The sequence below is a fragment of the Hippocampus guttulatus genome, chromosome 12 (genome assembly GCF_054856545.1).
Source record: "Hippocampus guttulatus isolate MCC_2025c chromosome 12, RoL_Hgut_1.0, whole genome shotgun sequence".
Taxonomy (NCBI): Eukaryota; Metazoa; Chordata; class Actinopteri; order Syngnathiformes; family Syngnathidae; genus Hippocampus; species Hippocampus guttulatus.
The window spans coordinates 2622066-2646106 of record NC_141272.1 but is presented as its reverse complement, the minus strand read 5'-3'; the positions used below and the strand labels follow the sequence as shown (position 1 = coordinate 2646106).

Below are 24041 nucleotides of genomic sequence, written 5' to 3'. Positions count from 1 at the left end.
TTTCGCCCCCCGCGCCACAGATTCAGAACGCAGACGACGTCTTGATCACTCCCTTGGAAAGGTTTCGCAAGGAGCAGATTGGCGCCGCCAAGGTAAGCGACCCGTTCCACTGTGGAAAGCTACCTCCTTAGCATCATGCTGTGCGGGACGCAAGTCAGACGGAAGATTGAATCTTTGCTCGATGAATCGCGCAAGTGTCGTTTTGCAAGGCGATGAAATGAGGCATCCCGTAATAGAAGTCGGGGTCCAAATGTAAATGACGTTGAACTGCTCGCTCTTTGCGGCAGGGTTTGGTCCCGATTATATAATGCATATAAGATCGTACGTGAAATGAATTTTAATATTGCTGGGGAAATTTTTGCAGATCATTACCTTAAAAAAATAATTGCCTTCATCATATTTGAAGATTTTTGGAAAAGGAGAAAGAAACAATTTTGGGTGGGCAATTCTGCTCGCAGCCTAATGATGTGTTGTTTCTTCCATTTATTTATTTTTGATATTGTTTATCCTGTCATCAGACTGTACATTCCACAAATTCAAACGATAACAATCAACACTCATAAAGATTGGTAACAGAATAGCACATGCAGAAGCAAGTCATATTTCAGGCTGGCCACTTTGGTTTCATATTTTTTCTATTATAAATATAACATTTTCTCAAGATAACGGTTTACAATATACACAAAGACAAAATATAAAATTGAAATCAAGTGTTTGGGGATCGTAATTTGTCGTATAAATGCAGTTGACACTATTATACGAAATGATGGACATTTTTAGGGGACTCGATCCATAATCTTGGGGGATTACTGTCCTTCTACTTTCACGTCTATTTGCAGTAAAAATCCTTTTATGGTCACTGTCATTCTTTCAAAGATACTTCTCCACAATCCTGCTGACCAGAATTTTTTTTTCATAAGATTTGCTAATCTTATTGTGCCAACCCAACAGTATCTAATTTATAGTATGAGCCATTTTTTTCTAATCAGATTACTGTAATCCGGTTACATGCTCCACACCCGAGTGGACACACAGGATTGATAGGGGCGAAAGTGCTGGCTGCAGGGCATCCTCGGGCCCCCGCGGATGACTTGTAAAAAGCGTAGAGTTGCTTTGTTGCTTCACAGGAACGTGGCTTTCATTCCCCGGCTAGTGCGGCGCTGTCAAATGAAAGCACGGCGCCGTGTTTGTGCTCGTTCCCACGACGCCCTGCCGAGTCTCTGAGCTCGCTTCAGCCCTGTCGCCGTGGTTATGTGGTCTTCTTAACCCTTGTGAGTCCGTCCGTTCCTTTGATAGGTAGCCTGCTTTATTTAATGCATTACCTGCACCAGAGAACTTTGAAACTGTCTTGAAACCGTTATTTGAAATCCTACTTCTCCTTTGAAACTGTAACCCAGGCTTGAAAGAATACTTTTAAAACGCTTAATTTTAACGTCGCAACGCGACACTGATGTGCCGACATTTCGCGTTGATAGCAGTCAATGCATATATTCCTTATCCTCCGTGAAACCTGTAATATTATTAGTATAATTATACTGTATATATAATATCTATTAATTTCCATCCATTGGGTTATCTGCCCCCACTTCCCCCCCACCCCCCCTCCACTTTTCAGTGTTATTATTGCACATGTTTATAGAGCGGCTCCTTAAAAGCCCGCTCCCCACGTCACTCTGAACTCCACCCACTTCCTCCTAATGGCTTTCTCCTCTCGTATCGCCAAACATTAGCTTGGACTGGAGGGAGATAAAAGCCGGCCATCACGGGTGGCGACTTTTACACGATTCCGAGAATGCGGAGCCACGCTCGGCCTTTCTGACCGCCCCCTCCCACCATCCGCCCAACCCCCACATGGCCCCCTTCCAGTTAGCGCCTTATTTGGCGGCACTGCGAGTAATCCCTCGAGGTCACGAATGGATGCTTCGCCTCGGCGGGTGCTGATGCGTGACGCTCACGGCGAGCCGGCGCATGAACTGCACCACTGCAGCGAAATCCACATCGGTCCCATGACAGCTTTTTAACACACACACTGTTGGCATAACAATTACAACTAAGCAGAGGACATTCACGTTAAAAGGAATATATGATGGAAAAGTGACTATTGTAATTGCTTTTATGCAAATCCTATGCACTTAGTACCTCAAATTATAAATGAAATTTGTTTTGTGACCTATTAGACTGGAATGTAATTTACTTGCACATGAAATACATTTTCCCCATTGAAATGAATTGAAATTCCATTAATCCGTTCCAGCCTCGTAAATGACACAATTTTTATGACAATGCAATAAAAGAAGATTGGGGCTGAACTGACGTTGTTTTTTTGGGGGGGGGGGGGGGACTAATTCGAGTAAAATTCCAATAATTGATTAATTGGCCGATTGATTAAAAAATATCAAGAGAATAAATAATTTATTTTTTGTTCCCTTCAAGCTTCCAACAACAAAACATATGACTTGCAGGATGAACATTGGATTATTTTAGTGTTTTGATATTTTGTCCTTTTGTGAGAAGAGAGAAAAATACTTTTTTTTTTTTTTAATGGTTGGATGTCATTATTCTTGTCTTATGTAGTAATGAGTTAGGGTTTATAATGAATCGGTCAGGCCCTAGTGAATATATCAAGTGGTTTCGAAAATGTAACAATTAAAAATTTTAATTTTCTCATTATTCGTTTTCTCCATGTTCACTTTCGATAATTACGTCCAATACCCACCACTATTTAATCAAAATCCATCCCCACCCCCTGTTGTTAGTCTTCTTCCCACACAAAAATATATTTTAAGAACTGTCATAAAGACTGAAGTCAATGTATTTGTACTTTCATTCATGTTGTCATTTTTTTTCCTTTTCACACATACTGAGATGTATCAGAGTTAAACTGCCCAAAAGTGTGTGTGTGTGTGTGTGTGTGTGTGTGTGTGTGTGTGTGTATATGTATAAGTGCGCTTTATTTTTTTTTTTTTATTTTGGGGGTGGGGGTGCTGCTGTGCTACTTTTAACTTTCGTCCTGGAATCAGCAGAGGAGCTTCAGATTCATGGGTGACCCTTTTAGCTCGTGGTTAAGAAAAAGAAAAATAATCACATTATGATGTTCCGGTTGAGGGATTTCGTCAGCAGGGTTACTGTTGAGGTCCATCATCGGCTTGAGTGTGAAGAATGAATGTACACGCACACGCACACGCACACACGAGGGATGTGACCACTGCTAATTAAAACATGTCAGTGCACACCCCGCAGATAGTTCATGGCTACTTTGGATCTCTGGAGGACGTGACATTTACCTTTTTTCATTTTCAGCTTGAAATGTGATAATTGCACCGTACGTACTGTATATGACACAACCGCGACTATGAACTGTTAAACACAAATATAGCAAACGCCAGCCTATTCCTAGTTGATGATTCACAAATGTACCCACACGCCAAAGCACTGACAAAATCACAGAGTAGTATCCAGCTCATGCGTTACTCTTTTTGTTCTTTTTTTTTTTCCAAACTTGCAAAATTAACTCCTAATCTCGCCAAACACTGCACATCATTAATAATCCCAAAATATGTACATTCCAAAATGAACCGACAGCCATCCCTCTCTGCCGGCAGGGAGTTGAGTGTTGACACCATCTAGAGTGTTGACACCATCTAGCGGTCAACAGTGGAATTACATCTGAAACAAATGACAAGACGAACAAATTACAGTTTTGAAACTATACACTCCCAAAATAAATGAATAAATAGTGAACTAGCAAGACTCCGAACCCGGAACATTTCTGGGGCGAGGCACCAGTAACTCACAATTATTCATAAACGCAGGCTAAAAACTTAAATATAGCCGGCATTTTAGATAAGGTTGGATATAAATCCCTTGCCGTTTGATGGCGTGATCCGCGTTCGCTACAAATTAGCTTCCAGTCATGAGCTGCCTCATACCGAGCCCCCTCCTCCTATTTCTTGTCACCGTTCCGGAGAAGCCATTTCAACTGAATGTGCAGGCGACACCTCGTCAGGCACAGATGTTTGCTTTACTGCTGAAATGTTACAGTGCGTGATATTGAGACGTTTTCCCTTATTTGCTGTACACATCAGTGAACGTTGGGCCTCTCTCTGCTGACATCTGTTGCCATGGTAATGAGAGGCAAGAAGACAATGGCCGTGTAGCTCATTAGAGCCCCTGTTAAGAATGGCAAAGTTAGCGAGGTGTATGGTATACATCTTTTTTATTTTTTATTTTTTGAATGTTCACCCCCTAAGTATTCGTAACATGATTCACTCACTGGCCACAACATTAGGTATGGTACACCTGCACAGCTAATGACGCATACACTGTACACTGTAGGGGGGTCACAAATTGAGCTCACAGAGGAGAGAAATTTTCCTGCTTATAATCCTAAAATGAAGCGCGGACCCCTCAATGACATTAGGACTTCAGAAAAAATGTAATGTTACAATAAAAATCTTTTTTTGTAGAAAGTTATATTCCAAGATATAACTATCGTCATGTAATGCCCTTTTATTTTGGAATACGACACCTTTGCACTCTAAAAATATCGGAATATAATCCTGCAACATTGTGCTTTTTTTTTTTTCTTGAAAAAAAGTAATGCGAGAATGATTTACGTGATAGGTCATAATCCTGTGAGTGCTTTTAACTGGCCCAAAGCTACGGAGTGAAGTCGTAATTGCTTTGTATGTTTGTTTTCTTGGTCTCCATATGTAGATATGCACGTTTAATGATACAACATAACCATTTACTTATTTATCACTACCGCTTGCAGACCCTCGGGATCCCGGGGCCTGCGTTTCAGAACCACCGCTATAATGGTGCTCTTTCAAATCAATTACATCTTGTGGATTGGAGAAGCCAGATCTATACCTCGCGGTCTTCTGCACTTCTACTGATATTTGCTGATTGTAGAATTTTTGTCCGTATTGGATCTTGTGAAAATACGGTTGGGTAATGCATTTTTTTTCTCCCACTAAGTCTTGCATACAAACACACAACGGGCATTCCAACATCGCTCTGCATCGGAATCATCTCTTCCTGCATGCGATTTATTCATGAGGGAGTACAAAGTCATCAGATGGGGAAATCTTCCAGGTCGTACAGTAGAGCAGAGTGTGTGTGTTGTGTGTACGCTTGCGTTTGTTGAGTACATTAGTTGCCGAGTGCTTACTACTGCTTTGTTTCTTTTCTTTTCCCAGCCAGCTGATTACTCTTGGGCACCCGGGATCACTCTGGGTCAAAGATTCCTTCTCGGCTGCGCTGCGGGGTTTTTAACGCTACCGTAACGCATCTGAGACTTCAATAACGACTCGCTACACCGTGTTCATGATAAACAAGGCCACAGTGTCAAATAGGTAAATGTTAAACGCGCCGCAAGCGGTAAAAGCAGCAACGCTTTTCCGGAGCTGTCCCTGCTCGAGGCTGCCGACTATTTCATATTGCGGCTATAGTTTGAGTGGAGGGAACATTTACTGCATCCGTTCTGAAATCGGCTTCAGGGAAGGACTATCACTCTTGGCACACCCCACCTCACGGGATTATCGCTCATGATCACATGACATTCCCATGATATTACTGTTAAGTGTTTTGGCATTTGCATACACACATACAGTACATACATGCATGGCATGATGCACGCACACACACAACCAAATACTACTACTACTAAATAGGGTGCAAATAGTTTGTCAAGCTTCTCAAATGTATAATTGTTAGACTGGTGAGATTTGTAAAAACATTATTTTGCCATCAAAAGCACATTCTGTCGTTGCTGTTGGTATTTTATAAAAGAAAAGGACTGTTTAGATGTTTGGGTGTCAATAAAACAAAAGTAAATGGCATAAAAGTCACTGCTGTTCATAAAATATGTATCTTTTCACCCAATCCTTGTTTTCTGTTCCCTAATCCGAGACTTGGGTGAAACCAACTCATATTTTACTGCTGATCACACAAAGAAAAACAAATGGAATACGGTGGAAAGAAACTCTTTATTCTGATGAAATGAGGGAGATGAATGTTTAATTTGGTTGTTTCTGTGTTGACATCGCCGTAAAGCACAATATTTCGTTAGCCCGAAAAGATGAGACAGAATGCTGTCACTTGGCCGGCACTCAATCTAGGTGACCCCGCTTCAGATGACCTGCGACCAGGCCACAGAGGAAGCTGCTATCACCTTATTTTTGGTCTGCGGGTGGGCTTGAACTGCCACCCTCTGCTCCTCCTTTTACCTTTCACAGTGACACACACAATGACATCAGTCTGAAGCTTGGCAGGATTCCTTCGTCTGATTCCCCCCACCTGTATTGTTCCGCCATCCGGCAGGCCTCGCAAGGTGATGTAGGTGCCATACTTATTTCTGGGACAAATCAGAGAGCACCTGGTGCACTCTGCGAGACCGCTGTCTGCACAGGTGGCGAAAGTACTCAGACTCCGTACTCGAGTCAAAGTACAGATAAATGTCTGGGGGGAAAAAAAAAATTTAAACGCTCCTCCAATAAAAACACAAATCTTAAGAGTGCCCCAACTTACAAATTTTCTCGTTACAAGCTTGTGATTGTTTGATTTGATCAACTTTTAAGTGGTACAAATGGGCAATTTCAGTGTATAACTAAGTATTTAGCTAGTTAGCCACAACGGAACAAATGCACTCAAAGTAAATGTCGTGGTCCAGGAGGGGCGACTCATGCTGGACACCCAAGTGTGACACTGGGTGCTATTTTAGCCACGCCCCCCCCCCCCCCCCCCAAATCAAGGGAAGCACACTTTGAGCACATTCCCAAACGCACTAACATGCACCAAAATGCTGTAGCTGCCTTTCTTAAGTGAGGTGCCTACAGAGCCGCCATGTTGGCAGGGGCTAATGTTCCCATCAAAAGCGATCGCGGTTTAGTTTTATTGTCAATGCCAAAATGTGTGCGTAATTTGTTGTAATTGCTTGGCATTGTGCGCAACTGGATGCAACACAGTGTGTTGACATCCTTTGTTTTTGTTTGTATTGCCGTCCACACGCCTTTGCCTCTCCCAGCTTGGTTTCAGCATAGTCACGCAGCTAAAAAGGGCTGTAATGTATCTTACGATATTCATGTCGACAACTGAAATGGTGAAAACATTTCCCAAAAGAACAGTGTGCGGTTCTTATCAAACTTGTAGATGGTGTTGGGAAACAAATCTCTGAATTCACTTGACAGGCTTTTTCAGGTAAAGTAATGAAGTGCTTTGTATTTGTAGCAAACAAACAAACAAAGCAGGGTGACAGATTGTGACTGGCACCTCCTCACATTTTCACTGCGCAGTCCCCACAGCGCGAGATGGCTTGTCAGCATGTGGCGTGCAGCCGTTCACCGCTCGCTCGTGCTGGTCAGACTTCCGCTTTGGCCACGGGGGGTCCTCTGATAAAACCCAAGCTCCTAATTCATTGTGATTCCCGTAGTGAGTGTGTATGTGTGTTTTCGCTCTCCCGAGGGAATTCGCTTCACTTGCATGCGTGCTTCCAAAATAGTGTCACGTCAACGACACTTGTTTGTTTGTTTTTTTTTACTCGAAGAAAAAGTAGACGGTCGGTTCTTGGGGGAAATATATTTGCTGTCAGCGTCGTATCATACTTAAGTGTGTTTATTTAGTTCGACACCTGTTTGTGTGGCTTGTCTCTCTCGACAACAGCGCCCCTTCATCCTCTGCCGACAAAAATCAATTGTGCGCCAGGAACAGCGGGTGTGATGGAAATAAGAAGCCATGTAAAATTATCTATTGATTTTTTTTTTCTTTCTCTCTTTCTCTCACTCTGGTGGCGGAATTGTTGCATCGTCGTGTCTCGTGGTGAGTTTTAACTCGCTCAGGCGGAACGCTCGTGTGGGTCCACTCGGCTTGCTGAACATCAGGGCCATGGGAATGAAAACAAACAAGCCGGCTCTGATTTCAAGCCCCCCTCCAATGCCCCCCTCAGGGCCCACTCCCCTCCCTTTTTCTGTTACTGTGGCTCAGCCCAAGAGGTCAGGCAACACACATGCCTTCATAGAATAGAAGCCTCTGATTTGGATCCGATTTGGGGGAGGGTGTTAAAAAGTTGAGTCTTGTTGGTCTTACATGCTTGCGAGATGGCCGCCTGTCATGAAAAGTCCATTTCCTGCTCCTCTCTCAGGAACATTTTGTCAGATCCTTAGGGATCATTTTTGGAAAATACAAACGTCATCCGGCCACTTTATAGGGGGAAAAAAAAAAAGAAGTTCTTACCCCCAAGCATATCTGCTGCTAAATTTATGTTTCTGTTAAGGGTTTACTGTAAGCCTGCCCCCACCCTCCTGCCCCCTCGGAATGATGGAATCATTCACTCTTTCCCAACTCCCGAATCGCTGTACAGTATCAAGATTTTTATGTAGTAGACCTTAGAGTTCACTAAAAGGTCAACTAAAAACTATGCTCTGGCATCTCACCTGAGAAGTAGTTTTTTTTTTCTTTTTGCAAGCCAACTTCACAACAAGCAGCAGATCGCCAAACAGTGAACTATTCTTCAAAAAGAGGCCAACTATTAGCTTAGCTCTTTTAGCCACTCTCAGTTGAAGATTAAACCAAGAGAATTACACGTTCTGTATTTCAGCAAAAAACAACATTTAACAACTTGGTACCGATATTATTTTGCATTTCAATTTATTTTGAACAAAATCCAAAACTCAGGGAATCTTATTTTGCACTTTGGTTAATTTATGACAAGTGAATCCCTAAATTCAGATTAGGTTGTTTGCGTTTTGTCGTGGTCTTTGATTCTCTACTACAAATTGACTGCCTTTTGTCAGAACTAAAGGTCTTCCTTTAAAATGATCTGTCATTGATCTAATAGAAATGTTTTGTATCAAACGTATTAGCGGTATCTGTTTCTCGTATCGGTGAGTGCTCGAGAATGGACTACTTGTACTGGTATTTGCCTGACAATAAGTCGCATTGAATATCTCCAGTGTTGGGGTTCAAACCGTGTGTGAGGTTACAGTGGCTTAAAATCATACTTTCGGGATTTTTTATTTTTATTTTTTTGGAGGAACACTCAGACCTACTACACTACTGTACTGTATTTTCGTGTTGGTTATAATGGTGGTACAGTACTTGGAGGGGGGGGGGGGGATGTATATATATATATATATATATATATATTACACGTGGTCTGTGGTGTAAAAATGAACCACTGCTCTTGATAATTCCACCAACAGGTATCATGAAAGTGTCCTGTGCTGCTTTTATGACTCTCAATTCTGCAGTCATGTGCATGTGGGGTGTGAATGGGGTTTGACTTCCACCTAGTGGCAGCTGCATCACACGTTTCCCAGGACCTAAAACCCGGTGTTTAGAGGTTCTCCTTTTATTTATCTATTCCTTTTTATTTTAGGACGGGAAGAAGAAATTTGATAAGGAGACGGAGAAATATTACTCCACGCTTGAAAGGCACCTCAACCTGTCGTCCAAAAAGAAAGAAGCTTATCTTCAAGAGGTAAAGCCCAAACAAACCTGTTTGTTTTTTTTTTGTTTTTTTAATAGTTAATGCAGCTTTGTCTGTCATCTCAAGATGAATAAAGCTCGGGCTCACCTTTCTTTGACTGGACACTTTTGCTGGTTGGCAGGCCGACGCACAGATTGATAAGGAGAGGCAGCTCTTTTATGACGCGTCCCTCGAGTACGTCTTCAAAATACAGGAAGTGCAAGAAAAGAAGAAGTTTGAGTTTGTGGAGCCGGTAAGTTGAACTTATTTCCAACAAATTGCTTGTATGAGGCAAGGGAAGTTTATTTTCATAGCGTCAGGCAAACACGAGGCAAAATCCATCGTGCTTTTCAGTGGCAAAGACATAATGAATAAAAAAATAAAATTCAGTGAAAAGATGGGAAATCATTATTTGAAAAAATGAGGGTCGTTTTGAGTAGTTGAATGAATACAAAGTTTTGAAAGACTCAATATTTGTTTTTAATTAATCATGATAAAAATATCAATGGTTATTATTTTCTCCCCAAGTGCCCAACTTTAGAAATGCTTAAAATAAATATGAATATACCTGTACTTTATAGAGATGAAACCCCAGCATTTTAATAATGGGCGTGCAATGATTGTCAATCAAAATTGAGCATTATTATCTTTAGTAATGGAAGTTGGTTTCTTTTTTGATACGGCTCTTGCGTCGGCTCTCATTAGATTGTTTGAGCGTGCCTAATAATGTGTCCCGCTAGTTTACACCGCAGCCGCGGGTGCGTCATAAAACCAAGCGTCGCACTCCGTGCGGTTATTTCCAACGGCTCCATCGGCGACGGTCACAGGTAATATGAAGTTCTCACTGTACTGTATGTGTTGGAGACGTGATATGAGAGTCAAGTATTTCTTTGAAAGAATCCCCCTCAACTCGCTGCATTCCGGGCTTCCATTTGTTTATGTCAACCCACCTTGCAAAGCAGGGCCCACCTCCCCCCACCCCACCAAACGAAATGTAAATCTATTGGCCCGCTGGGTCACCATGACGGGATGAATCTCTCCACAGATAAAGTGACTCATCCTTTTGAAGAGCGTTTGATACAGCCAAGCTCAGAACGAATATCAAATCAGGGGTTGTGTCGCCGGAATTTGACTGAGAGCCGCTCTCGTCAGGCGCACAACAGTTGGCAAGGATCAAATTCTTTTTTTCTTTTGCGGAGAAGTAATGCTCAGCAATGACTTGATTTGAGGAGCAATGCTATGCAGGTTAATCCCGGGGACCTGAATCAAGCATTTTGGTAACCAATAAAAATACAACAGTGTAATACTGTAGTGATCTGTTTCTTAAATGAACATTGTGTTTAGCAACAAAACGGTATTTTCAGTTGGTGTACTTCAAACGCAAATGTACATTTTTAATGAATATATAATTTATAATAAATTATATTTCCTATTTCGGAATGGTTTTCTGAAATACAAAATCCATTACCCAAGCACTTAATTTCAGTCTGAAACAATTGTGTGTGAGTTTTCGGTTAGCTTAGCGATTAAACACGCCTTCTCCATTTTTCTGTTCGTTCCTACGCTAGAAGAATTTTTTGTCAGAAATGTGTCTTATTCGCCGCCATGGAGGAGACGATTACTGACCGAATAGCCAATCGCCAACGTATTTGCCCGCACTAACAGGCCAGCCAAAGCTTACTGTAAGCTAGCTAGGGCCGCGCAAATAGCACCATGCTTGCCTCAACCTCCAGCAACACGCGTCTAGTTCGCTTATGCTCCTTTTGTCACGTTTTCTAACGTGCGTACAGCCCATCAAAGCTTTTGGGGAGTGTCTCCGCCATTCATTTATCGGAACAAAACAAAAAATCTGTGATTCTCGGATTTGCTTTTTAATGGAGAAAATTGAATGGGGGAGTTTTTCAGTGAATAACAGAACAGTTTCCAAAAAAAATAACACAAGCACAGCGCTGCCTTGATTTATGACTTTAATCCATTCCGTGACTAAGCTCGCAACGAAATGGCTGAATGATTAAAAAAAAATAAAATAAAATGAAATTTAATTGAACTTTCTTTCCTCAATATTGCAATCGCAATTTATCATGCAATCATCTTTTCAAAGTCCTCTTCCCATGTATTTTTTTTTGAACAAACACAATCGATTGATTCATCTGTATTAAAATAAACAATATCAGATTTAGAGTACCGCGCATAACACCACTGAGTTATGGGGGGTTTTTTTCCAACAAGATGCTGTAATTGACATAGTCTGTGCATAACAACAACAACAACGCCAGCAGCTGCTCAACTGTGGAGGTGTTTGGACCAAGAGGGTCACCCAGAAGTGCACCTCTTCTCTAACTTTTTCGAGCGCCCTCTCTATCCTATTTGTATGTTGATACAGTATACGGGATTGTGTATGTGTGTGTCTGTGAGTTTCTGTGTGCGCTAATGCCTCAGCGCTGCTCCTTCACAGCTCCTGGCCTTCCTGCAGGGTTTGTTTACGTTCTACCACGAGGGATACGAGCTGGCTCACGAGTTTGAGCCGTACAAGCAACAGCTCCAGTTCAACCTCCAGAACGTAAGCACCAACCCGCATCTCACCGTGCCCTGTATGGTCGTCAGGTTTCTCTGCTGCTGCTTTTTAAAAGAGACACACAATGCATTTTTTTAGGTCATTATGTAAAGGAGTTCCTTGGTGTCTTCATAAAAGTTCTGCTAATTGTTTCGAAAGAGAGAAGGAGAGACCCTCCATAAAGACGAAGTAAAAGCATCATTTGTATTTTCACTGGTGGTGGCAGACCTTCATTGCAAAGCAATTAAGTATTGAGGGGGCGGCCTTGCCACTGCTCACCCCCCACACCCGCTCGACTGCAGGGTGTGCTACTGCAAGAACTACATTTGTTTGCATTACCATAAAAAGCGGAGGAATTTTCACTCATGGAAGCAGCACTTCACCAAGTGGGCAAATATGCATTCGGACTTTGTTGTATTTCTGAGCAGAAATCTGTTGTAATCTGTCCATCCCGTGAACAAGCGATTTAAAAAAAAAAAAAAAAAAAGCCCCTCAATTTCCCCTAACATGTCTCCTTTATGATATACTGCCCTTAATTAAAAAAAAATAGATAAATAAAATAAGAAGAAAGGTTAAGAGTCAAAGAACAGCAGGCTGCGTTCGACAGCAGTGGCAGCCCCAGGGCCCCTGGAAATCGGCCTGACGCAGCAGCCGTCGCGCTGACATTTTACACTTGCTCTTCACGCCCCGCAAGGCTGAGGGCTCTGATAGCACTGCAAGGCTGCATCAGCATCTCGCTGCTCCGCGCCATGACACACTGCAGTCCGCCGTGGCAAATAAAGTTTGACTTCCTCACTCGATTTTTTTTTTTTTTTTTGTGGTTGATTTGGCAGGTATTTCTTCTTTTACTTGAGCATTTATTCATTTTACATTTTACTTTTAGATAGCTGGTAAGAGGGATAGATAGCGATGTAAGATAGATGTGTTTGTTTTCAAGACAGCTCGATAGCGAGTGATGGTTGACGGATGGATGGATGGACGTTTTTGTTTTCAAGCTGGCGAACTAACTAGCGATGGATGCATGTATTGATTGATTGAGCGGTAGATGTTTTTGTTTTCAAGATAGCTATCTGGCTAGTGATGGATGATAGATGGATGGATGTTTTTGTTTTCAAGATAGCTAGCTAGTGATAGATGTATAGATAGACAGTTGTTTTTGTTTTCAAGATAGTGAGCTAACTAGTGATAGATATTTTTAATTAAAGGGGGGGATGTCAAGTCCAAAATTTGGTTTACAATGATGTCTTCTACATGCCCCACTAGTCTAAACAAGGGATTCAATTTCAATCACATCTGGGGAGCATAACTTAAGCAGACAAATCCACTTGTTTCTAGCCATCTCAAGGGGCGGCCATTTTGCCACCTGTTGTCAACTGGCACTGAGATGTAATTTTCAGCGAGTGGCGAAATGGCCACCTTCGCCCTGAGGTGGATAAAAAAATGGGGCGGAGAGGGGGTGGGGGGTTACTTTCTTATTTCATATTCCACAATCACACTATTAATCAGCAATCCGTGTTGACACTCGTGGGGCTACATAGAACATTGACTTGATGTTTTCACGATGATGTGCAGAGAGAACGAGTGCAGCAAACAAACTCTCACCCCCCACCCCCACCCCTCCCCCACGCAGACGCGCAACAACTTTGTGAGCACCAAGCAGGAAGTGGAGAAACTGATGAGGAGGATCAGGTCTGCCGACCAGGACTACAAAGCTCCAGGCCGATGGAGCATGGAAGGCTTCCTCTATGTACAGGAGAAACGTGAGTGACGATGTCATCCAAGTTTGGAAGTGTCAGTCAAATGTCCCAGTGAAGAAACCCGTACTTTGTTCGACTTTGTTTTGGAAAAATTACAATGTTGCCAAAATGCACACAAATGAGGAAATATGTTGACAAGCCAGGTTACAATAGGAATTAAACTCCAAGTCAAGGTACCGATCGTCCTTTAGTCGCTGAAAAACTCAGCTCATAGGAAAGTGGTGTTAAGTATTTAAAAAGTAACTAACAATATCTTGCCATTTATTTTTAATCCTGATGAAAGATGAGTTTCAACTGATATGACAATATTTTCTTGTTTGTTGCCCTAGGTCCACTGGGCTGCACTTGGGCAAGGCACTACTGCACGTATGAGAAGAGCAGCAAAACTTTTACTATGAGCAATACAGACAATAAATCAGGCAATAAGCAGGTAGTTGACTCGCCTCATTATTATTATTATTTTTTTTTTTTAGTTTTAGCTTAGTTAAGTTAGGTCAAATCAACTTTAGCTTAATATGGCCTGAGTTGGCATTGTGACTTAGTTGAATGTGTTTTTTGTTTTGTTCACATGGGCTTCATGTTTGTTTATCCTTATTTATTTACTTATTTAGCTTAGTTTTGTTTAATCCTGATGTCAGTTTTTGGTTTTGTTTTGTTTTTTTCCATTGATTGATTGACAACTTTATTCCTGACATGTCATTACAATGAATGTTTTCTTCTTCGTTTAATTTTTTTTTTTTTTTAATCTCTAACATTGCAGCATTTATTTAGTATTGGATTATTTAGGGCTGTTTTTATTGCATTAAATTTTAGAATGGTCTGGTGCTCAACCAGCCCGAGATGTTCAAACTCAAGTCATGCATCCGAAGGAAAACGGACTCCATCGACAAGCGCTTCTGCTTCGACGTTGAGGTGGTGGAAAGGTCTGTGCCTTCGCGTGAAATTTCTTAAAATGGCTTTAAAATATTTTTTTTAAAAAGTAATATGATTCTAGCTTTTTAAATATGTGAACCTTTCCCATTATGTTTATTCAGTGCTCAAGAAAAAGCTCAGTTGAAGTGCATGTGAGCTGTTTTGTGTTCCATCAAATTAACCCAGCGTGTCCCGGCAGAGACTCTCTCCATGTCAACGCACCAACGTTGCTCAGCCCCCATTAACATCCTGGAAGGCTCCCATGTTTTCTTTTCCCTTTGAGTCTGGCATGATTCCCCTCACACCTCTTTGTTGCGTATACAGTAGTCCCCCGCTATTCATGACAGCTTGGCAGCGTGACCTGTCACGAATGGAAAAGCTGCACAGTTTCACTTCGTTTTAACGTCATCTTTCAGGACCATAAAAAGTAAATCCAGATCATTTGGTTTTGAAAAAGAATGAACCAGAAAGGTGCACGTAAATGCACCTGTGGCAAAGACGCATTGTAATTTCCGCTAACGACCCAGGCTTAACTTAGCTCCCCCTACCATAAAAGAAAGTAGTAGTTGTAATGTGTGATCAATGTACGTACTGTGGTATTAGTGTGTTAGGTCTGTGCTGAATGAGTGAAATTGAGACCTGAAGTTCCAGGCGCCAGTTGCGGCCTGCAGCAGCTCCATGAGAGTGCCATCATTTTGTATTTTTGTGTTTGACTGTTTGTCCCGGTTACCAAACGGCTTTAAAAAAATAATAAAATCTGTGACTGTGGCTCTTCTTGCCCACATGCAAGAGCATCATAGTACCTTAATTGATCCTTTTTTATTTGTTTATTTATTTTATTTTATTGTCACTCCCCTCCAGCGGTGGGAGGTTTATAAAACGCTCGCTCATGCATCAAATTTTGGATCGCAAAACAAAGCAGGAACTCAACGTCAGGCGACGGACTTAAATGTGCGGGGGATTACTGTAACCTCGACGTTTAAAAGCCCTTCCCAGTCCCTTTTTTTTTCTTCCTTTTCTTCTTCTGTCTTCATGTCCACATAGAAACGGCGTCTGCCGCGGAACTCTTTTCAGGCCTCTTCGATTGTTCTATAAAGTCCGGTACGTGAGTGGACCCTCGTCGCATGTGCACGTGTGTGTTTTGTGTGCGTGTGAGCCGCTTCCGTGTGATTGGCGCCATCTTCTCTTTCTGCCTCGTTTGCTGCCTCGCTGGGGCAAAATGTGCAGATGCTTTTGATGTGCGTTTTGCAGCGATTGTTGTCAAACCTTCCAATTTCGACTTGAATTGATCAGATTGAACTTGAACCATGTCACTTAAATGGCTTCCGCTTTTAACGTGGACTTAGAATGTAATATGTTCGATAAAGGAGTGTCCGGGCCACACTGAAAATGAAAAGGATATACATACGTATTTACGACGGGGGGGGGGGGGGGGGGGGGGGGTTGACAGCAAAACTTTTGCTGAAGGGAAAGATCTTAGAAAAATAAAATCATATTTTTTGAAGATCTGCAGAAAGTTATGAACTGAATAAAAATAGGTTATATATCTTTTTTAAAATATATTTTTAAAGGAAAAAGTTGTAAACTTGCCAAAGAAAGTCTTTTTTCCAAGTTTCTATAACTTACATGAGAGACAGAGCACGAGAAAGAAAGAATAAGGTTGCATTGTTGAGAAAAATGGAGACAAAGTAAAACAATATTCTCATTAAAAAACAAAAGACAATATTCGACCGAGGTTACTTTTTGAAAAAACATATACCCCTTTATTTTTACAACATTCAGATGTTTTACCCAATGAAAAATTTGACTGATTATTCTTTTGAAAAGTATGCATTTCCATATTCAAGAAGCCAACATTTCTTGTCTCCCAAAATTACGAACCTATTGTCCTATTACAAATGTTGAACTCCACAAACCTCTTTTTTTTGTGTAAATAACCAAAGTCTGATAAACAGGCCGCTTTCTGCTTTTCATTTTGTTTCCCTCCGCGCCCAGATTCATGCTTAATGCCGGCGAAACCAATCATATGGAGCAAACCCGTGAGCCGCACCTCCAAATCAATTCATCCGAGCGCTTTTGTGTGACGCGCTGTTGAGGTGATGAAAACGCGCATGCATGCTGGGTATGCAGTGGTGAATTATGCAGTGGTGAATCACGCTGGCACTATGCGGGTTTTTAATCAATCAATCGCGCCCGGCAAAGCTGCATTTGGTCACGCTGGCCCTTTAAAAGTGACCACAGAAACTCTAAACACCCCAGAGGCAATGTCGTCAGACCAAAAGAATTTTCATTTATTTTTTATTAATATATATCATTTTTTTCATGACCCAAGGCATGGTGTCATGACGCTGCAGGCACTGTCCGAGTCCAACAGGAGGCTGTGGCTGGAGGCCATGGATGGCAAGGAGCCGGTAAGGAACCCCCTCGGGACAAAATGACAATCCTGCAGAGCAGGCGGGTGGACCAAAAACGAGCAGAACACGCAATCGTGTGCCACTGGCTCCCTCGTGTGGTTATTTTCCGAAACTACAACATGCATAACATCGAGAGCCTGAGTTCCTCTCACCTTTTGCCTTCTTGAATTAGATTTTTAAATCAATTTGACCATAGACTGATCATTCATTCAACGTGTTTTGTTTTCATGAATCCATCCGTTTTCTGTACCACTTATCGTCTTTCATTCAACTACAATCATCGTGTAGTCAATGCACATTCATCAAATAATTAGGAGCAAATTAACCAAGATGTTGATTATGATGGAAAGATGTAAAAGAGTACATTTTAATCATTTAATGTTGTTTATTGATTTCACTTTTTTTTTGCATTTTCTATTTGTATTTTTTTTTATAGTTACAATAAAAAATTATTTCATAACATTGTAAAAATGTTTTACACGTACAATTGTTTATTTTTTACAAGTTTACTTTTATTTTTGACAAGAAGTTTATAGTGACCCCCCAAAATAATTAATTTAATTAACCGAGTTTTAGAAATAAGTGACTATATTACTCTAAACTCCTTTTTTTTCCCTTTTTTTGTAATTGTCTAGATTTACAACCTGCCTGCCATCCTGAGCAAGAAGGAAGAGAGTAAGTGTGCCCTTTATTTTTGCGTTTAGCACATTTCTGACATGTTCTGTTTTGCCACTCAATCTAAAAATTCCCACCTGTCGCAACATGAGGTACGGTGACGTTCGAGTACCCAATGGTACTCGAGTGTGTGTGTACCTAATGAAGTGGCCAGTGAGTCTATTACTTTCTCACCAAAATACAAGATTGACTCGCAATCGGAGTGTTCCATTCCATAAATTCCATAAGAATTTAAAATAATTTCAGAGGAAAATAAAGTTGTAATGTGACGCAACTGAATGAACACTTCTCAGAGAAGCCACCTTATTTATGACAGTCAAAGTTATTGACGCAATATTAATTCTGGGCTGATGCTCTTAATTCTCCACGCCGCTCTTAATGTTGCGTCCCAGCGTTCCTGAACGAGGCCGGCTTTAACTTTGTGCGGAATTGCATCGACCTGGTGGAGAGCAGAGGTGAGGCGTCTTCAAAACCACGACGAACCAATCGAGAATACGACTTCACGGCGTTTGCTCTCGCATGCAGGCATCAATACCATGGGGCTGTACAGGATCGGAGGCGTCAACTCCAAAGTGCAGAAGTTGATGGCCACGGCTTTTTGTAAGTAACTGCGCGAGGCCAGTTGAGCGCAACAGGATTCGACTCGGCGGAATCCGGAAATGCTTCATTTTATTTTCGTTTTTATTAGTTTTAGTATTGGTTTTATTTCTTTACAAATATATGGAGTATTTGTCAAGTGCAGGATCAAAACAAAACATATTTAATTATTGTGTCTTAAAGAAAATATCTGCGTGCGACTGCAGATAAAGACATACTGTACGTCAATAACGAAATAATTATATTTCAAATGAAACCCTGAAATCTCATGTTTTTTGACATTTTGGCCATCATGATTGTGATTGTTTTATAAAGGTTAGATGTAGTTTCGTTTTTTTATTTTTTGGGAAGCGTTTTTGATTTTACTTCTTTTTGAAAAATGTTTTTTCACTCCTATCTATAACTATAGTCGTTTTTAGGTTAGGTTTAGCTTCATGTTGTTACCGTTTGATTACACGTTTTTTCTGTTTTATTTTTAAATACGTGCCATTGTCAACTGCGTCATTCACATCCACCGCGTGTTTCTCAAAGCAACCAAGGCACCGGCGGACATGGACCTGGATCCCGAGACGTGGGACAACAAGACCATCACCAGCGGCCTGAAGAATTATCTCAGGTCAGCTCGCCCCGTCCTCGTCCGTCACAAATCCCCATTGAGCGTCGGAACGTGTCTCGCAGACCGACGGCACAGCTATTAATCGTGAAGTCGGGCGGCCGGTCTCACACGGGAAGAAGCGGCTGCCAAGATTTGGAAATGAATGACGAGCAATTACTCTCTTGATTTATTTAATTGATTCATTTTTCAACTCTCCAGGTGTCTCTCTGAGCCGCTAATGACCTTCAAGTTGCATAAAGAATTCATCATGGCTGTCAGTAAGTTTGTGGGACAAAAAGAGCTCAAATTTCAGTCCATTTGAGGCTTACCAAAAAGCGCGAAAGAACCAACTGTTTGTATACAAGCATTTCTTTCCCCCCTCCATATGTCATTTTAAAAACTATTTTGTAATTTGCAACTTTTCCAACATTTCCTTCTCAGAATCGGACGACCAGAACTACCGCGTGTGCGCTGTCCATTCTTTGGTCCACAAGCTGCCAGGGAGGAACAAGGAAATGCTGGAGATGCTCATCAAACACCTCGTCATGTATGATTGCGCTCCATTCTTGGCAATGAATAGAGAAGACAAAAGCAGTGTATTGTATTTGTGTACATTTTAATTTAATCATGATTGAAATCGTTTTTATTTTATTCTATCGCTGACCCGAATCCTCTTCCGTACTTAGGCCCACTGCACGACTGCATTTTAATGTTGGTGTTGATACATTAAGTATTTCGTGAAAGTAATACTTGGTGTCAAAAATTGGAGAACCCACCTGATCAGAAGAACGATGTTTGTCGGCGGCTGCGAAGAAGCGAGTCACACCTTGCCGATGTTTTCCACCCGCAGAGTTTCCACGCAAAATCAGTCCAACATGATGACCGTGTCCAACCTGGGCGTCATCTTCGGGCCCACGCTGATGCGCTCCCAAGAGGAGACGGTGGCCGCCATGATGAACATCAAGTTCCAGAATATTGTGGTGGAAATTCTGATTGAGAATTTTAAAAAGGTGGGCCACAGAGTCAAACCTCTCAATGTCAAAACAAAAGCGGGATTAGAATTATTATTATTTAATTTTTTTGGCCCAGATCTTCCATCAGCCTCCAGACCCGAACGTGCCACCACCGCAGCCTCAGAACCGGCCCGGTTCCCGCAGGAGCAGAGCCATTTGTCTGTCGAGCGGTCCCCGGAAGCCTCGCGGCCTGTACACCCCCACCCTGTGCTTGGCCGACGCTGAAAGTGAGTACCAAGAGGAAATAAAACCTGCAGGGCTGCACCATTTTCTCGATTGGCGGTTATGAATGTGAGCGGCTTTGACACGGTGCGTCCCACAGGGGTCTGTTCTTCGGCATCTTCTGTTCAAACTATGTGCCCCCTTTTGAAAATAAATCAAGGTCTATTGACACGAGTGAGGTAATTGTTCAAAATAAACGTGGTGAAGTTGCTTTTTTAAAGAAAATCACACTGGACTTTGTGTAATCAAAAACTCGCCTTTCTCCGAGGCTTTATCAGGTCGGAGAACAATTCCTCATTTCAAGTGATGTGGCCGATTTTAATGAGGCCCCGGCGTGCCTCCCCTCTGGTCCCTGCACAGGCGATGCGTCCAGCAGCAGTCCAGGCAGCACCCCCATGGGCAGCATCGAGTCTCTGTCCTCGCACTCGTCGGAGCACAACGGCTCCTCCAAGGCCGAGACGCCGGCCTCCGTTCAAGCTCAGAGCGCAAGGCTCCCCGACACCGCGTCCCTGCGCTCCAGCGGGCCCCGGAGCACCGAGTCCAGCTCGAAGGAGGATCCCGGCCCAACCGATGTGGAGTCGGAGGACGCGCTCACTGCGTCTTCCGTTACCGCCGTGGCCCCCAAAAAGGCCCCCCACCAAGGGCACCCTGAACCCAGGCCGCCGGATCTCACGGCTACAACCTCTCTCAAGTCACTGCATGTGTCTGAAGGTAACTTCCAAACACAACCCAGGCTAAACACCGCCACCCCGTGACATTTAAAGCTCGTCTCAGTGTTGAAATGTGTCACTTCAGCATACTTGAAAAGAAAATAAAAAGGACGACTTTCCCTTGTACATTCCACTCTGCATAGCTTCCCTACTGAGCATGAAAATCACTGACTAAAAACTGAGAAACTCCCTTTCAAGGCCAAAGGAGCTACTCGAAGTCCACTCAAAATCTCTCCACGCTGGATCTCATCGATCACTTGAAGCTGACGGCGCACCCGCAGCTTCCGCCCAAGCTTGTGATCCGGCGGCGAGGCGCCGCAGCCTCAGCCGGCAACGGATACCAAAGACCAGGCTCAGTGTAAGTACGCCCAATAAAGTCCCGTCCTATTTCAATCGTCGTCCTGAAAGTGTTGGCTCACTATTTGGCAAGCGCAAACGACCGTCAGAAGGGAGAGCGCAGCACAATCGACATCAGAAGATTGGAATTTTATGCTAGTCAAAACACTTGAAGAAGGACATTTAAGGAAACGATGCCTGAAAAGTCACCCAAATTTGCATCCTGCTTGAAATGTCCACAACAGGACTGACCAAGAGTCACTCAAGTAGCCACTCCAGGAAAGTTAGAAATAATTAGCCCCAGCATAAACACAAATAGGTGATTTTATTTTCATGTGTGTGTGCGGGGGGATTACATTTTGATTTGCAGGTGTGCCTAATAATGTGTCCAATGGGTGTTTGTGTTTTTCTCTCTGCTCTCGCAGAATATATGTTTGGATTCTGTGTGTGTTTTTTTTTAATATAATATTGATTTAGCGCACGTTACACATCAATAAGGACAATAAGGTCAGCCGCATTTCTGCCGCCGTCGGGCCGCCTGGCCGCCACCTTGGCCTGCGTGCGAGCGTGGAGAGATTTATGAGCTCCCTCCTCTGTGGTGGGAGAGCTGCTCTTAATTCTCGGGGTTGATGTGACCCAGCAGACTGCGCTCCTCGTCCTCCTCCTCGTTTGTGTGTGCGTGTGCGTGCGCATGCGCTAACACTGCAAAAATGGGTTAAAAAAAACAAGATAAGAGAGAATGAAATTAGGAATACGCGCATCTGTGTATGCGAAAGCACTCGCACACAAACCCCATCCCCCCTTGCCACCTCGCAGTTTGGCGTCGCCTTGACTCACAGGTCACGGTGGCACATGAAAGGGTCATGTGCGGCCTCGTCATGACGTCGCCTCGCTTTAAAAAAAAAATCTCCTGAGGAAGGAAGGAAATGTCCCGCATTGTGTCATTCCACCTTTCACTTCATCAGAAATGCTGTCTGTGAGAAGCCAGCATGTGCGTTTTTGCGGGTCTGGACAAAAAGGTCACCAAGACTCTTGACTTTCCAGAACAGCCATTCCCAACCACGTTAGTGTGCCATAACAGATCAATTATCCAGTTTCACCCAACTCCAACTCACGTTTTTGTGCTCTCTCTGAAATTCCAGAGAAATTGCTGGTTCGCAGCGTTTTATTTTTTTGAAACCATTCCTCCGATATTCGCTGAAATGCTCAGCAATCCAAACAATAATAGCAGTGCTTTGGCGCCATCTGGCAGGAACTGTTGACGTGAGTTGAGTAGCTTCATTTACAGAAGAGGAGCTCTTTTTGCCACCATTTGCAGCTTTTGGGGGGTGGGGGGGGGGGTTGTTGTTTTTTTTTTTTTAAGTGAAACATGTTCAAGTGATAAAGTTTGTATGTTGCGGAGGAGCCAAGTTTTGGATTGTTCATGGAACGATAATATTCACCTTCTTCATTTTTGTTGGAAAAGGAATTAGTAATTATATTACACATGTTGGAGGATCGTTTATGGAATATTTGTGCTGACAAAAAATGAAGGGCCCACCAAATACTTTTCACGGTCCGGTGTCACCGCAGAACTTTTTGTGCTTTTTTTTTAGCTTGGTTGTCTGTCGGTAGAATTTTGTCAGTGTTTCTCCTTCCTCTTGCCTCTCTCGCAGGGTTGCTGCCAGAGCGCAGCTTTTCGAACACGCCGCCACCCAGCAGCCCGCCGCGCTCGGGAGGTAACCGGCATGCACTCGCAAAGATGTCAAATACAACACATGACTCATTTTTAGGCCAGGTGGTGGAATAGTGAAAATAGGGCAGTCATTGACACCACCCCACCAAAAACCTCCCACAAACAAATTTACATACTATTGGTTTTTGTTCTTTTTGTTTGTTTGTTTGTTTTTTTGGTGATGCCCTCAAAGGCCACAAGATGGTGATTAAACCCCGGCGAATAGGAAAGTAGAATCTCCAGCGAAAGACTCGTGAAAAACGAAGAGTGTACTAGCACTCGCACTTTTGAGCCGTATATCAAAGAGATTGAATGGATGCTCAAAAGGCATTCTGTAACGTGTGCTTCCGACAGGGACGCGCAAGCCGTCTACTCGTGCGAGGCCGAGCACAGCCATGAGCTCAGCTTCCCCCAGGGGGCGCACTTCTCTGATGGTGAGTGCTACCGAAAACACACATGCAAAATGAATTCAGCTTGTGAGTCAAGGCAACATTGTGCAGGTTTTGTTCACACATTTCTGGGTTCTTTTTTTTTTTTTAACTCGAGGTACTGGTAATTCTTCTAAATCATTATTGCCCATCGCCTTATATACACACACACACAATGTCGAATTTTACATGCTGTCATCTGCAGAGACTGGGGGAAAAAAAGTAAAGAGCCGTTTTTTTTTTTGTTTTTTTTAAACAAAGGTCACAAGAAAAATCAATTCTCAAGAAAAGTACAGATACCCGAAAAACCAACTTAAGTACAGTCAATAAGTATTTGTACTTGATGACTTATATGCTTTGCAGTGGCTCATTGGAACCCATTTGGCTTCATCCCAGCTTTCAGTGTGAGCATTGCCTAAATACAAACAGCGCCTTTTTTTTTTTCTCCCTCGTTTTATTGCCTTTCCGTGACGAGCCCGCTTGGCCCGCTAACAGCAGGGAGGCAGGTCACAGTAACCTAGTGATGGAAGGCACCCGGGCCCGCTAACCCCTCCCCCTCTGCGCCTCTCTGGTCCAGCAGAGCCTGCTGCCAGATACCAAAAAAAAAAAAAAAAAAGTGACTACAAACGCTGCTCGCCATTTAGCAAA

General features: G+C 42.7%; 1 protein-coding gene across 5 annotated transcripts in view; it reads left to right on the top strand.

Moving 5' to 3' along the window:
* The window catches only part of arhgap42b (Rho GTPase activating protein 42b), a 67379-nt gene that overhangs the window by 41138 nt on the left and 2200 nt on the right, over positions 1 to 24041 (top strand). Inside the window, exons 5-25 of one of the 5 annotated variants that reach the window (XM_086125353.1) lie at positions 21 to 92; positions 9377 to 9478; positions 9609 to 9719; positions 11922 to 12026; positions 13651 to 13780; positions 14107 to 14207; positions 14591 to 14700; positions 15734 to 15790; positions 17022 to 17100; positions 17739 to 17778; positions 18171 to 18233; positions 18304 to 18378; positions 18907 to 18991; positions 19190 to 19248; positions 19412 to 19517; positions 19821 to 19980; positions 20060 to 20212; positions 20556 to 20916; positions 21114 to 21273; positions 22907 to 22969; positions 23320 to 23399. In XM_086125353.1, the coding sequence (XP_085981479.1) occupies positions 21 to 92; positions 9377 to 9478; positions 9609 to 9719; positions 11922 to 12026; positions 13651 to 13780; positions 14107 to 14207; positions 14591 to 14700; positions 15734 to 15790; positions 17022 to 17100; positions 17739 to 17778; positions 18171 to 18233; positions 18304 to 18378; positions 18907 to 18991; positions 19190 to 19248; positions 19412 to 19517; positions 19821 to 19980; positions 20060 to 20212; positions 20556 to 20916; positions 21114 to 21273; positions 22907 to 22969; positions 23320 to 23399 (2272 nt within the window). The other 4 variants (XM_086125354.1, XM_086125357.1, XM_086125356.1 and 1 more) reach the window with 4 other exon arrangements.